At 45.0% G+C, this 12,476-nt stretch overlaps 1 protein-coding gene across 1 annotated transcript; it reads left to right on the top strand.

Moving 5' to 3' along the window:
• The first annotated feature begins 3 nt into the window (after nt 1-3).
• paxx (PAXX non-homologous end joining factor) lies at nt 4-940 on the top strand. Its single transcript, XM_059328990.1, has one exon. The coding sequence runs from the start codon at nt 126-128 to the stop codon at nt 714-716; it is 591 nt and encodes a 196-aa protein (XP_059184973.1). The 5' UTR covers nt 4-125; the 3' UTR covers nt 717-940.
• Nucleotides 941-12,476: the final 11,536 nt, after the last annotated feature.

Here is a 12,476-nt window from a genome sequence, read left to right as displayed (position 1 = left end):
CACTACGATGACGTTTTACGCACGCAACGTAGGATACGGAAGCGGTGACAACAAAGGCATGAACAAAAGTCGTTATTTTGCTTCCTCGGTGTTTCTGTAGTTTTCAGTGAACTCTGGGAGAAAACATGGATGCGTTCAAAGCGTCCTACTGCACTGTGTTGGATAAAAAGAGTCAGTCTGAGTTCCTGTGCTACACACGCAGAAAACACGGAGTATTTAATGTTTGTCTGACAGATGCTGCTGATGTTTGGAGCACAGAGTATACAGAGGATTCACTGAACCAGTTCAGACAGAAGTTTGCCTTGAAATCTACAGAGGAGTACATCCTGAAGCTCAGGTCGGCCTGTGCTAGCAGGGACGTGTCCGTGGTGGTGCAGGACACCAGTGCACAGCTCCATGTGAGCTGCAGTCCAGTTGACCTGACTGTGGCTCTTTGCAGGCTGCAGAGCCCTCAGGCCACCCAGGAGCTGAAGGAGCTGCTGTTCAGGATGGCTGACAGCCTCGCTCAGCCAGGCAGCACAGGAGGATCCCCCTCTGTCAGCCCGGTGAAGAATCACCACAGGCGGCCCCTAGACTTTGAGCCTCAGCAGCCACAGACTGGTGGTCCATCAGTGGCCACGAAGAAACGACTTCCAGGGACATCGCTCATCAACCCAGGAACCAAGAGGAAGCAGCAAGCGACCGGCGTGGCCTTCGATGATGAAGATCAGAGCTGATCTGATCTGATCTGATGCTCTGTGTCCTCACATTGCTGCTGCACGACCACAGACGAATGTTCTTTTAACCCACTATCACAACATTATGAACCTTTTTTTTAAATGACATGTGTGATAACATATCCTGGACACTCATTTTAATGATATTTTAATCTGTCAATGAATTATTGGATGTTAATTTGTTCTGGAAATGAAATAAAGACTAAGTTTAAGCAACAAAAAAATGCATATAAAAAGTTGATTTTTTTATTTTTGTTTGATCGATTTATTTTTAAACTAAAAAAACAAGTACATACTTCTTGTACCAAGCAACAAATAAGAAGTCCATATTTTAAAGAACAGGAAGCAGTAAGAATAGAAATAAATGGAAAGTATATTTATATAAATAGTAGAAAAATAGCAAAAAAATATACAGACTTGGAAAAAATATTATTGCACAAGTAAATTACAATAAATTATAATAAATATGTGGGTGTATAATAAAATATACTCAACACTGATTTTAATTATATTTTTATTTAATATAATATATTTAATCTGAATGAATTACTGAATTTTATTTTGCTCTGGAAATGAGAGAAAAAATGCACAAAAACGTTTTATTTTTGTCTGATAGTTTAAAAAAAACAAACAAAAAAAACAAGTAGACACCCAAAGTAGTAGTAGTTGTGCCAAACTAAAAATAAAAAATTCCATATCTCTAAGAACTTATTGTAGCTGTAACTATTTGCAAATGTGTGTTGAGAGTTATGTAACTGTGTGTGTGTGTGTGTGTGTGTCTGTGTCTGTGTCTGTGTCTGTGTGTGTGTGTCAGATTTGTCGAATATCTAATTGCACACTAAAATTTGTGAATGTGTTTTTAGAATCTGTGTGTGCATACTGTGCATTTACGTTTAAAGAACTCTCAAAAAGTCCATGAATAGTCCAATATTGCCATTTTAGGTGAAGGGTTATAGTTACATGGATGAAAAGTCTTGTAACAGTCTAAGCTTTTTAGGTTTATAGAATAAATGACTCAATAAAACAATTAATTTTACATGTTGACACAAAATAAAACACAAGAAACTTGCAACATAGTATGTAAACTGAGAAAAAAGGGGATTATTCATCTTCATTTATCATTTGGTTACACATGCATAGCCAAGTTGTTTCCAACATATATAGACAGGCAGTTTTGATTATTTTTGTTATAATAATCCTTATGCACAGAAATAATTTGTTCTGATATTCCGGTAAATGTCAAATAGTGCAGTAAAATGCCTCATGTTTCACAGTGTGCTGAACAGGACAGAGTGAAGGGGACACAAAGCTGCTCCCTCTAGTGGCTGTTAGTGTAGTTGTGCACTCCGTCACTGCTTTAGATCTGTTTCTATTACGCCACTGCAGAAGCTGAAATACATCTCTATTAAAACACACAAGCACATGTTGATTTGTCATTGCAGAAAAAGCTCCGGAGGAACCAAAAACATGTATCACATCTCTTTCCCACCAATTATGATAGCATTTTGCACCAATTCACACAGTTTAAAGTCACACCTGTGTTTGACAAATTGAAATTATCTCTGTCACTATGAAAATCCTCTTTTCAATTAAAATTCACCTCGCATGCTGACCTTTGATCATAGAAATAAAATAGGTGAATAATGGACATTCCCATTCAAATAAACATTCTGAAACTTCCTTATAATAATATATAAGTATAGTATAATAAACGTCTGTATAAAGAACAGATTTGTGGAAAATCAAGGAGTCACTGAGGTGAAAGTTTTGCAATAACAACCAAAGTATGAAGCTGAGTCAGCTGCTAAACTAGTTAAATTTAACTAAAAAGCTAAATAATACTACTAAATAACAAACTCTAACTACAATAATATTAACAGGATCCTGCTTGTTATGTGTTAAATTACTTTGTCACTGCTAAATGTTATTACTATGTTATAACTGACAACAACCACCATTTTTTTTTTTGGTCACTGTCACAAATCAGGAAGACCCAAACGCAGTACAATCTTACTGTGATTTTAATGTTCTTTATTTTACTGCAGACAACAGATGACTGCACTAGGCAGCAGGCAGGAACACAGTCTTCCTTAACAAGTCTATAGACAGAGCTGCAGTCCAGAAGTCCAAAGCAGAAGCAGGCCGAAGAGTAATCCTCCACGGAGAAGCCGGAGTGGCAACAGAAGCAGACAAAATAACACCAAGAACTCACAGGCAGTGTTCGGAGTCGGGGACGGAAGGCAGTCAGATAACCAGGGCAGAGACGAAGATTCTGGGTCAGGAACAAGCAGGGTCGGAACCGGGAAATCAAGCCGAGGAAAATCGCTGGAAAGTTCTGCATACTACAAAGACAATCTGGCGCTGTAGTGCTGGGCTGGTGTAGCTTATATAGTGGCTGGATGCTGATGAGGAGCACCTGAGTGCACAGGTGAACAGAGTTGGCTGATGAGAAGGGCGTGGCCAGCAGGGAGAGTGAGCAGAGGGGAGGAGAGTGGAAAATTACTGGCAGAGCAGCAGAGGAATGGATGGTGACAGAACCCCCCCCTTAAGGGACGGCTCCTGACGTCCCAAAAAAAAAAAAATCCAAACAGAATTGGGTGGGTGGAGGGGGTCTGGAGGAGGGTAAAACCCCTCAGAGAGTTACATGTCCTCCTCCTCCTCAGCTGGGTGGGTGGAGGGAGTCTGACGAGTGTCACCAGGAGGTCGTCTGGTCCTGGACGGTTGATCAGGATGTTGTTGGTGGAAGTCAGTGATGAGGTCTGGGTCAAGAATGTGCCGCGCCGGAACCCACGACCTCTCCTCCGGACCATAGCCCTCCCAGTCCACCAGGTACTGGAGACCTCTCCCACGGCGGCGGGACCGAACCAGTCGTCGGACTGTAAACGCAGGATCTCCATCAATGAGACGGGGAGGGGGAGGACGAGGCACTGCCGGAGCCAACGGACTCTCATGGACTGGCTTGATCCTTGAGACGTGGAAGGTCGGGTGGATCCGCATGGAGCGTGGGAGTTGGAGTCTCACTGCAGCTGGATTAATTATTTGCTGGATCGGGAACGGTCCAACAAATCAGGGAGCCAGCTTCTTAGACTCCACCCGCAGAGGCAGGTCTCGGGTGGAGAGCCAAACCCTCTGACCAACCTTGTAGTCTGGGGCCGTGGACCGCCGTCTGTTGTCTGCCGCAGCGTGATGCCTCCCTGAACGCAGAAGGGAGGACCTTGCCTGGACCCAGGTCCTGCGACAGCGACGGATGAAGGCTTGAACCGAGGGGCAGGAGACCTCCCTTTCCAGGGCCGGAAAGAGAGGGGGCTGGTACCCATACGCACACTGGAATGGGGAAAGGCCGGTAGCAGAGCTGGTTAGTGAATTGTGGGCGTACTCCACCCACAGAAGTTGCTGGGACCAGGACGATGGATTCCGTGAAACCAGGCAGCGCAGAGCCGTTTCCATCTCCTGGTTCATCCGTTCACTCTGTCCATTGGTCTGTGGGTGGAACCCAGAGGAGAGACTGGCTGTGGCCCCCACCAGGCTGCAGAACTCCCTCCAGAAGACCGAGGTAAACTGGGGACCCCGGCCGGACACCACGTCAGCTGGGAGGCCATGCAGGCGGAACACCTGTAGCAGCACCAACTGGGCAGTCTCTTTGGCTGACGGTAACTTAGGCAGGGGCACGAAATGTGCCATCTTACTGAAACGGTCCACCACAGTAAGGATGACTGTGTGGCCCTGGGAAGGAGGAAGACCGGTGACAAAATCCAATGCGATGTGGGACCAGGGACGATGTGGAACCGGGAGGGGCCGAAGGAGCCCTGCAGGTGCCTGATGTGAGGCCTTGTGCTGATTGCAGGTGAGACAGGCCTTAATAAAGTCACTAGTATCTCTAGCCAGCGTGGGCCACCAGAACCGCTGGGAGAGGAAGTCTCGAGTGCGCTGGGATCCGGGATGGCAGGTGAGCTTGCTGGAGTGGGCCCACTGCAGGACCTCCGACCTCAGGAACAAAGAGGCGGTTGGGAGGGCAGGCACCAGGACCAGCCTGCCCCCCTGTAGCTGCTCTTACCCTCTCTTCCATGTCCCAGGTAAGAGTAGCCACCACACAGGGGGGTGGAAGAATGTTGGCTGGCTCCTTCCCCAAATCTCCTTCCTTCTGGAACTGGCGAGACAGGGCGTCCGGCTTAGTGTTGCGGGACCCCGGTCGATAGGAAAGGGCGAAGCAGAACCGGGTGAAAAACAGGGACCAGCGGGCTTGGCGAGAGTTCAGTCTTTTGGCTGTGCGTATGTATTCCAAATTCTTGTGATCAGTCCAGACTATAAACGGTACCTTCGCGCCCTCCAACCAATGTCTCCATTCTTCCAAAGCCAACTTTACCGCCAGCAATTCTCTGTTGCCAATGTCATAGTTTCTTTCGGCTGTGGACAGACGCCGAGAGAAGAAGGCACACGGATGTACCTTCTGGTCGGAGGCAGACCGTTGTGAGAGCACCGCCCCCACCCCCACGTCGGAAGTGTCCACCTCCACCACAAACTGGCGGTCGGAATCCGGCAGCTGGAGAATGGGCGCTGTGGTGAACCTGAGTTTGAGGGTCCTGAAGGCGGCCTCGGCCGCTGGGTTCCAGCAGAACGGCACCTTGGAGCTGGTAAGAGCCGTGAGGGGAGCGGCCACAGAGCTGTAGTTTCGGATGAAGCGGCGGTAGAAGTTGGCAAAACCCAGGAATCGTTGGAGCTGTTTACGGGAGTCAGGAACGGGCCAGGAGGTGACTGCCGAGACCTTCGCCGGGTCCATCTGGAGACTGCCCTTGGCCACAATGTACCCCAGGAACGAGACTGTGGATGCGTGAAACTCACACTTCTCCGCCTTGACAAACAGGGAGTTCTCGAGGAGACGTTGAAGCACAGACTGAACGTGGTTGATGTGCTCTTCTTGAGACTTGGAAAAAATCAGGATGTCGTCTAGGTAGACGAACACAAACCGGTTGAGCATGTCCCGAAGGACATCATTGACCAGAGCTTGGAAGATGGCAGGAGCGTTGGTGAGGCCGAAGGGCATTACGAGGTATTCGTAATGCCCCGAAGGGGTGTTGAACGCAGTCTTCCATTCGTCTCCCTCTCTGACGCGGACCAGGTGATAGGCGTTGCGAAGGTCGAGTTTGGTGAAGATGGTGGCCCCCTGGAGCAACTCGAAGGCAGATGAGATGAGTGGCAGCGGGTAGCGGTTCTTGATGGTGATATCATTAAGACCACGGTAATCAATGCAGGGCCTTAAAGTCTTATCCTTCTTCTCCACAAAGAAGAAACCAGCTCCCGCGGGAGAGGAAGATGGACGGATGATGCCTGCTGCCAGGGAGTCGTTGATGTAGACCTCCATCGCTTTCCTCTCGGGAGCAGACAGTGAGTACAGGCGACCCTTGGGTGGAGATGTGCCAGGCTGGAGGTCGATGGAGCAGTCGTAGGGCCGATGAGGAGGTAGAGACAAAGCTTTAGATTTGCTGAACACCAGGCGGAGGCTGTGGTACTCTGGAGGCACCCTGGAGATGTCAGGTGGTGGACTGGAAGGGGATGACTGGGGTGGAGACGAGGCTTGTTTCAGGCAGGTGCGGTGACAAGTGGTTCCCCACTCCCGGATGACCCCCCGTTCCCAGTCAATGTTGGGGTTGTGCTGACGTAGCCAGGGATATCCCAGAATGAGAGGCTGACCGGGGGAATTCAGGATGTGAAACTGGGCCAACTCATAATGGTTCCCTGACAGCAGCATGGGTACCTGGGTGGTCTGATGTGTGACAGTCCCCAGGACGTGGCCATCAAGAGCTTACGCCGAAACTGGGTCACACAGTGGAACCCGCTCGAGCCCCAACTGCTGTACCAGCCCCTCGTCCATGATGCAGGCGTCTGCCCCAGAGTCTATTAAAATGGCCAGGGTGCGAGGACCATCGGAAAGGAGCAGGCGGGCCTGAAGTCGTGGCCTTAGAGGAGACTGCGTTGTCGTAGGGCTCACCCGTACCTCCTCGTTTACGGGCGAGCCTGGTCTTTTGCTGGGCAGGTCAGTCTGTAATGTCCAGCCTTGCCACAGTACATACAGAGGTTTCTCTGCCTGCGTCGTTCGCGTTCCTCTGGCGTGAGGGAAGCACGGCCCAGCTGCATTGGCTCAGATTCCACTGGTGGCACCTCAGTGGAGTGACTGACCCCCCCTGTGGTCTGGAAAATCGACTGGCGTGGAGGGGGCCCCTGGCGTCTCTCCCGACGACGTGCCTGGAAACGCAGATCAATCTGGATAGCCAACTCGATGACCCCGTCCAACGACAGCGGAACTGTGTGGGAGACCAGTCCATCCTTAACATAGTTCGCCAGTCCATGGAGAAAAGCATCTACCAGAGCCTCGGTGTTCCACCTGCTTTGGCGGGCCTTGGTGCGGAAATCAATGGAATAATCCGCCACCGTGCGATCTCCCTGCCGCATGTCCATGAGTCCCCGTGCAGATTCAGACCTGGCGGCCGCCAGGCCGAAAACCTTGCGCAGCTCCTCAGCAAACAACTGAAAAGAGGAGCAGGCTGGAGACTGACTCTCCCACTCCGCGGTTCCCCACAGGCGAGCTCTACCGGTGAGGTGGTTGATGGTGAATGCAACTTTTGCCTGTTCAGAGGCAAAAGTGCGAGGCTGGAGGGAGAACAGCAAGGAACAGTTTGTCAGGAAGGGGCTGCAGGTTTCAGGGTCGCCGTCGTAGCGCTCAGGGGTCCCCACCCGGGGCTCAGGAGAAACATCATGGAGTGGTAGAGTAGACCGTGCTGGTGGTGGAGCTGCTGCCGGTGCCTGAGCAGGAGGATTTGTAAGCAGCACAGTTAGCTGCTGCATCTGTGCGGTTAATGCCGTTAGCGCCTGTGCATTAACCTCTGTCGCCTGCCTGGCTTCCATTGTGGCAGCAGCCATCATGGCCTCGTGCTGCTGGAGGACGCCCTCAATCCTCTCGAGACGGCTCAAAGGGGTAGGATTGTGTGCTGGGTCCATTCTTGGCCAGATTGTACTGTCACAAATCAGGAAGACCCAAACGCAGTACAATCTTACTGTGATTTTAATGTTCTTTATTTTACTGCAGACAACAGATGACTGCACTAGGCAGCAGGCAGGAACACAGTCTTCCTTAACAAGTCTATAGACAGAGCTGCAGTCCAGAAGACCAAAGCAGAAGCAGGCCGAAGAGTAATCCTCCACGGAGAAGCCGGAGTGGCAACAGAAGCAGACAAAATAACACCAAGAACTCACAGGCAGTGTTCGGAGTCGGGGACGGAAGGCAGTCAGATAACCAGGGCAGAGACGAAGATTCTGGGTCAGGAACAAGCAGGGTCGGAACCGGGAAATCAAGCCGAGGAAAATCGCTGGAAAGTTCTGCATACTACAAAGACAATCTGGCGCTGTAGTGCTGGGCTGGTGTAGCTTATATAGTGGCTGGATGCTGATGAGGAGCACCTGAGTGCACAGGTGAACAGAGTTGGCTGATGAGAAGGGCGTGGCCAGCAGGGAGAGTGAGCAGAGGGGAGGAGAGTGGAAAATTACTGGCAGAGCAGCAGAGGAATGGATGGTGACAGTCACAGCCAGATGACCATGTCCAACAGTACAATTTCTGTTCTCTCTCTATTCCTCCAACAAGTGTCCCCCTTGCAATGTCTTTAGATGTCTTCAAGCAAGACCTGAAAACATTTGTTTTTATGAAAGCATTTTGCTTATTGTCTTTCTAGTTTCTGCTTTTAACACCTGGTCATTTTATTATTGTATCATGTTCCTGTCATAGTTTTTTTTATTCTCTGTATCACTTTGAGATTGCTGAACTGTAAAGTGCAATACAAATAAAATCTATTATTAATATATCATATTACTTTATGTTCCTCCAGGTGTCGAATTAACCAGATTCAGGCCTCTGTGGTTGCCGGACCCCTGTGTAAAATACAACATGGTCTCCAGTCAGAAACAAGCTGACATGTCACAGAAGAAAAAATACAGGTTATAATAATAAAATCAATGATGGCTGAATTACATTTAGCCGCTTTAGTTTCAGGGTCCTGGTAATGTGAATGCTGGCTCACTGTCGTGGCTTACTGGACACTTGAATAGAACCAAGTCATTGTTAATATTATGAGGATCACCTTTTTTACTATCATAAGTCTAAATGCGTGCTGTTAAAAAAGCTCATTAATCTGAAGTAGGGAGCAGGTCATGAGGTCCTGGATGTCATCTGTTACTGCATGAAGAAGCAGCCTCTGTTAGAGGGACTCACACCAGCACTGCACATGATCAGAGCCCAGAGGCTCGACGTGCATCCACCCAGTATGTGAAACAGCCCATTTCTCTTTTGATGAAGATTATTATAAGTTAAAAGCAGAAAATGTCACTATAGCTGATGCCTGCTTACACATACAGTCATGGGAAAAAATGTCATTTTAATGACTGCTTCAACTAAAGGTACATTTGATTGGACAAATATAATGACAACAATAAAATAATTGATAGGAGTTTAATTTAAGAGCTGATTTCTAGCCATTTTCCCCAGTTTTCTTCATAATGATTTTGGTTATTATCAAGAAAACCATGGAAAATGTCTAGGTATCAGCTCTTAAATTAAACTTGCATGACCTATTTTTGTTGTTATCTCTATATTTGTCCAAACAAATGTACCTTTAGTTGTACCAGGCATTAAAATGAACAAGAATTGAAGAAAACAATGGTCTAAACATTTTTTTCCATGACTGTATGTTGGTTCATTTAACAGTTTGGTCTCATTTTTGTTCCTTTTTTTTTTTTTTTGACAGAGATTGATTCTCACAGTGATCACACTTCTTTCTGGTTGCTACCTGTGTGAAAGTGTTGGTTACTCACAGATTTGAAACAATCTAGAAACAGTTACCCTTTAAGAGGATTCATCAGAAATGTGTCCCATTGAAAGCCAATGTATGACTGAAAGTTTTGCTTTGTGTGTGTTTCATTTAGTTGTCTCCTTTGTCCTGTTTTTTAGTTCTGGTGTTTGTGGCAATAATGAAATAAAATGACCAAAAGACTGAAGGAATTAGGGTCACTGAAAAAAGTAAAGGAGGTTTGTTTCAGACTTGTAAATGACAATGGTGCTCTCTGTATTCATTAACTAAATTGCTGGTCTGGTTTGTTCTTTTACTGACATTTCCCAAACCAGACAGTCTTATTGATTTGGTGTTTGGCCAATAATAAAAGCAATCCTCATTTTGTGTGAATTAGTGATTGAAAGCTGGTCAATGTGTCTGACAGCAGTCAGGGACAGGTTCTGTGTTTTTAAAATCTGAACAGTGGCCCTGATGTTAAATTCAATACCTTTCCATTACTTGTCACACTACATTTAGGCTGATCCACAAGCTGATTGTTGAGATTTTTTTGTTATTTTATGATGGCAAATAGGTTAATTTTGGCTCACAGTGAAGAAAACTACTAAACATCATAAACTAATGCAGCCAATCTGTGCAACACATTGTTAAATGCATCAAGGAATATTCCTGGAAAGCGAGCAGTTCACAGTTGTTGTTTTTTAATTATTTCCCCTTTTATCTAACTCCTTTGTTAAATGCATGCATTCCCTGAAACTCAGAAATAATGTTATTACTTTACAAGAGAGACTAATGAGGAAAAAAGATAACAGTGGACTATTTGTGGTATGTTAAGTCAGGTGCTTTGTGGGAAGGATTTATTTCCTCTTGAACTCCGCTGTTAGCACATGAGGGGTCACATGTAGTGCAGCCTGAGCAGACTCACAGGCATCAGACATTAGTGGGAAAACCACTAATCACTGCAACAACAGAGTGGTTAATAGATGCACCTTTTCTTATTAAAGTACAATTATTTATTAAAATTTCTTGGTATAACAGTCATGGGAAAAAAATATTAGACCATCCTTGTTTTCTTCAATTTCTTGTTCATTTTAATGCCTGGTACAACTAAAGGTACATTTGTTTGGATAAATATAATGATAACAACAAAAATAGCTCATATGAGTTTAATTTAAGAGCTGATATCTTGCCATTTTCCATTGTTTTCTTGATAATAAGCACATTCAATGTTATATTTGTCCAAACAAATGTACCTTTCGTTGTACCAGGCATTACATTAACAATAAATTCAAGAAAACAAGGATGGTCTAATAATTTTTTCCATGACTATACATACAGTACTTATACATTTTCTTTATTATCTTTGTATTATTATTTATTGTTTTTATCTCTTTGCAGTTTGCAAAAAATAGCACACAAATTATGTGACAGGAATAAACAAAACCAAGCACAAATGAAAAGAAACTATAATATATATATAAAAAATATATTCAAAGATGAGTTATAATACTTAAAGCTATGACTGACTCCTCAACTTGAAAAAAAATATTTTTAAATTATTTTTATAACTTTACATTTTGCCTTGCAAATCAATTTTGGCATTTTTTCCCCTCAAAATTAATCTTATAATCCAGATTCAGTGTCATAAGCACACATTTTTCTGTTTCTCTCTTTGCTTCCATGATAGACAAATATACAACATCATCCTTATTGATTATTATAGAGTAAATGAGGTGTGTTTAAATGTGGCTTTACTATTTTCCGGCTTTACAGAACATGAACCCACATAATGAGAGTCACATGAATAATTAATCTGTTGTCTCAATGACTTCTTGTTTCAGGATGATGTCTCGTGTTACTTGAAGATGCTTTATTAGAATAAATGTGCACAAAGAAAATTAAAAGTTTTTTAATTTCCTCGAAATGTTTTCTCTTCTTCCTCTGAATGAAACTTTGGATTATGTCTCCAACAGTAAAATGACCATGGGTGTGTCAGATTCTCAGAGCTGCAGCAGCCCGAGGTGGACAGCAGGATACAGAGGAATGGCCGGGGAAATAAAAGGATGCTATTGATTTTCTCCCACACACTTCTCTTGTGACGCCCATGCACACATAGCTCTAAGGTCATACGTCAGAAACAGGCATGACTCGAGCTTTGTGCACAGTTCTCACCACTCTCTACATCCTGAAGCAAGCATCACGCACAACATTTTCATTTACACTGCAGAAAGCATCCATTGACTTTCCAATAATGCACTCAGAAAATACTGTCCTGCTTGAGGGACGTCAGTTACCTTGTATTCACTTGAATTATTTACCTGCACTCTATCAATCTTTCAGAGGCCTTTTAAGCATTAGGTTACTGTACACGTTTTATTTGATATATTACATTCATGACATGTTGTAAAATTTTAATTTGGCTTTAAACATCTATAAGAGGCTTTCCTTTTGTGTTGATTTTGACGCCCCCTGTGGACAAAAGCGGTAGTGTTTCCACAAGTATAACCCATAGACTGTATATAAAAAATAATAATAATAATAATAATAATAATAATAATATAACCGCTGCCAGTCGTAAGAATCTAAAAGACGTGGACTAAGTCACCGTGACGTCACCCATTGGTTTGTGTTCTGCTGTTTTGAAGTTTGGCATTTTTGCTCTCGCCATCTAGGGTTTTTGGAGTCGTAAGTGACCATATTGGGACAAGAGGGCGGAGCTGTGGTGAAACAAGAGGTGTATCGGACAGGACCAAAGGACACCACCATGGTAGTAATTTGTCAATGACAAGGTAGCGACATGTTAAACATACCATTTTTGTTGTTGTTATTTTTTTACACTAAATGCACCATAATTTACAAAATAAAAATAATTTTGTAGCAGGAGACTTAAAACTAGTGCTTGAGACCATAAACTCATTAGGAAAATGTT

Source organism: Centropristis striata, chromosome 3 (assembly GCF_030273125.1).
Source record: "Centropristis striata isolate RG_2023a ecotype Rhode Island chromosome 3, C.striata_1.0, whole genome shotgun sequence".
Classification (NCBI taxonomy): domain Eukaryota; kingdom Metazoa; phylum Chordata; class Actinopteri; order Perciformes; family Serranidae; genus Centropristis; species Centropristis striata.
This window is presented reverse-complemented; position numbering and strand designations above follow the sequence as displayed.

Coding starts and splice junctions, on each gene's coding strand:
- paxx (XM_059328990.1), top strand. CDS start 126: ATGGATGCGTTCAAAGCGTCCTACTGCACTGTGTTGGATAAAAAGAGT.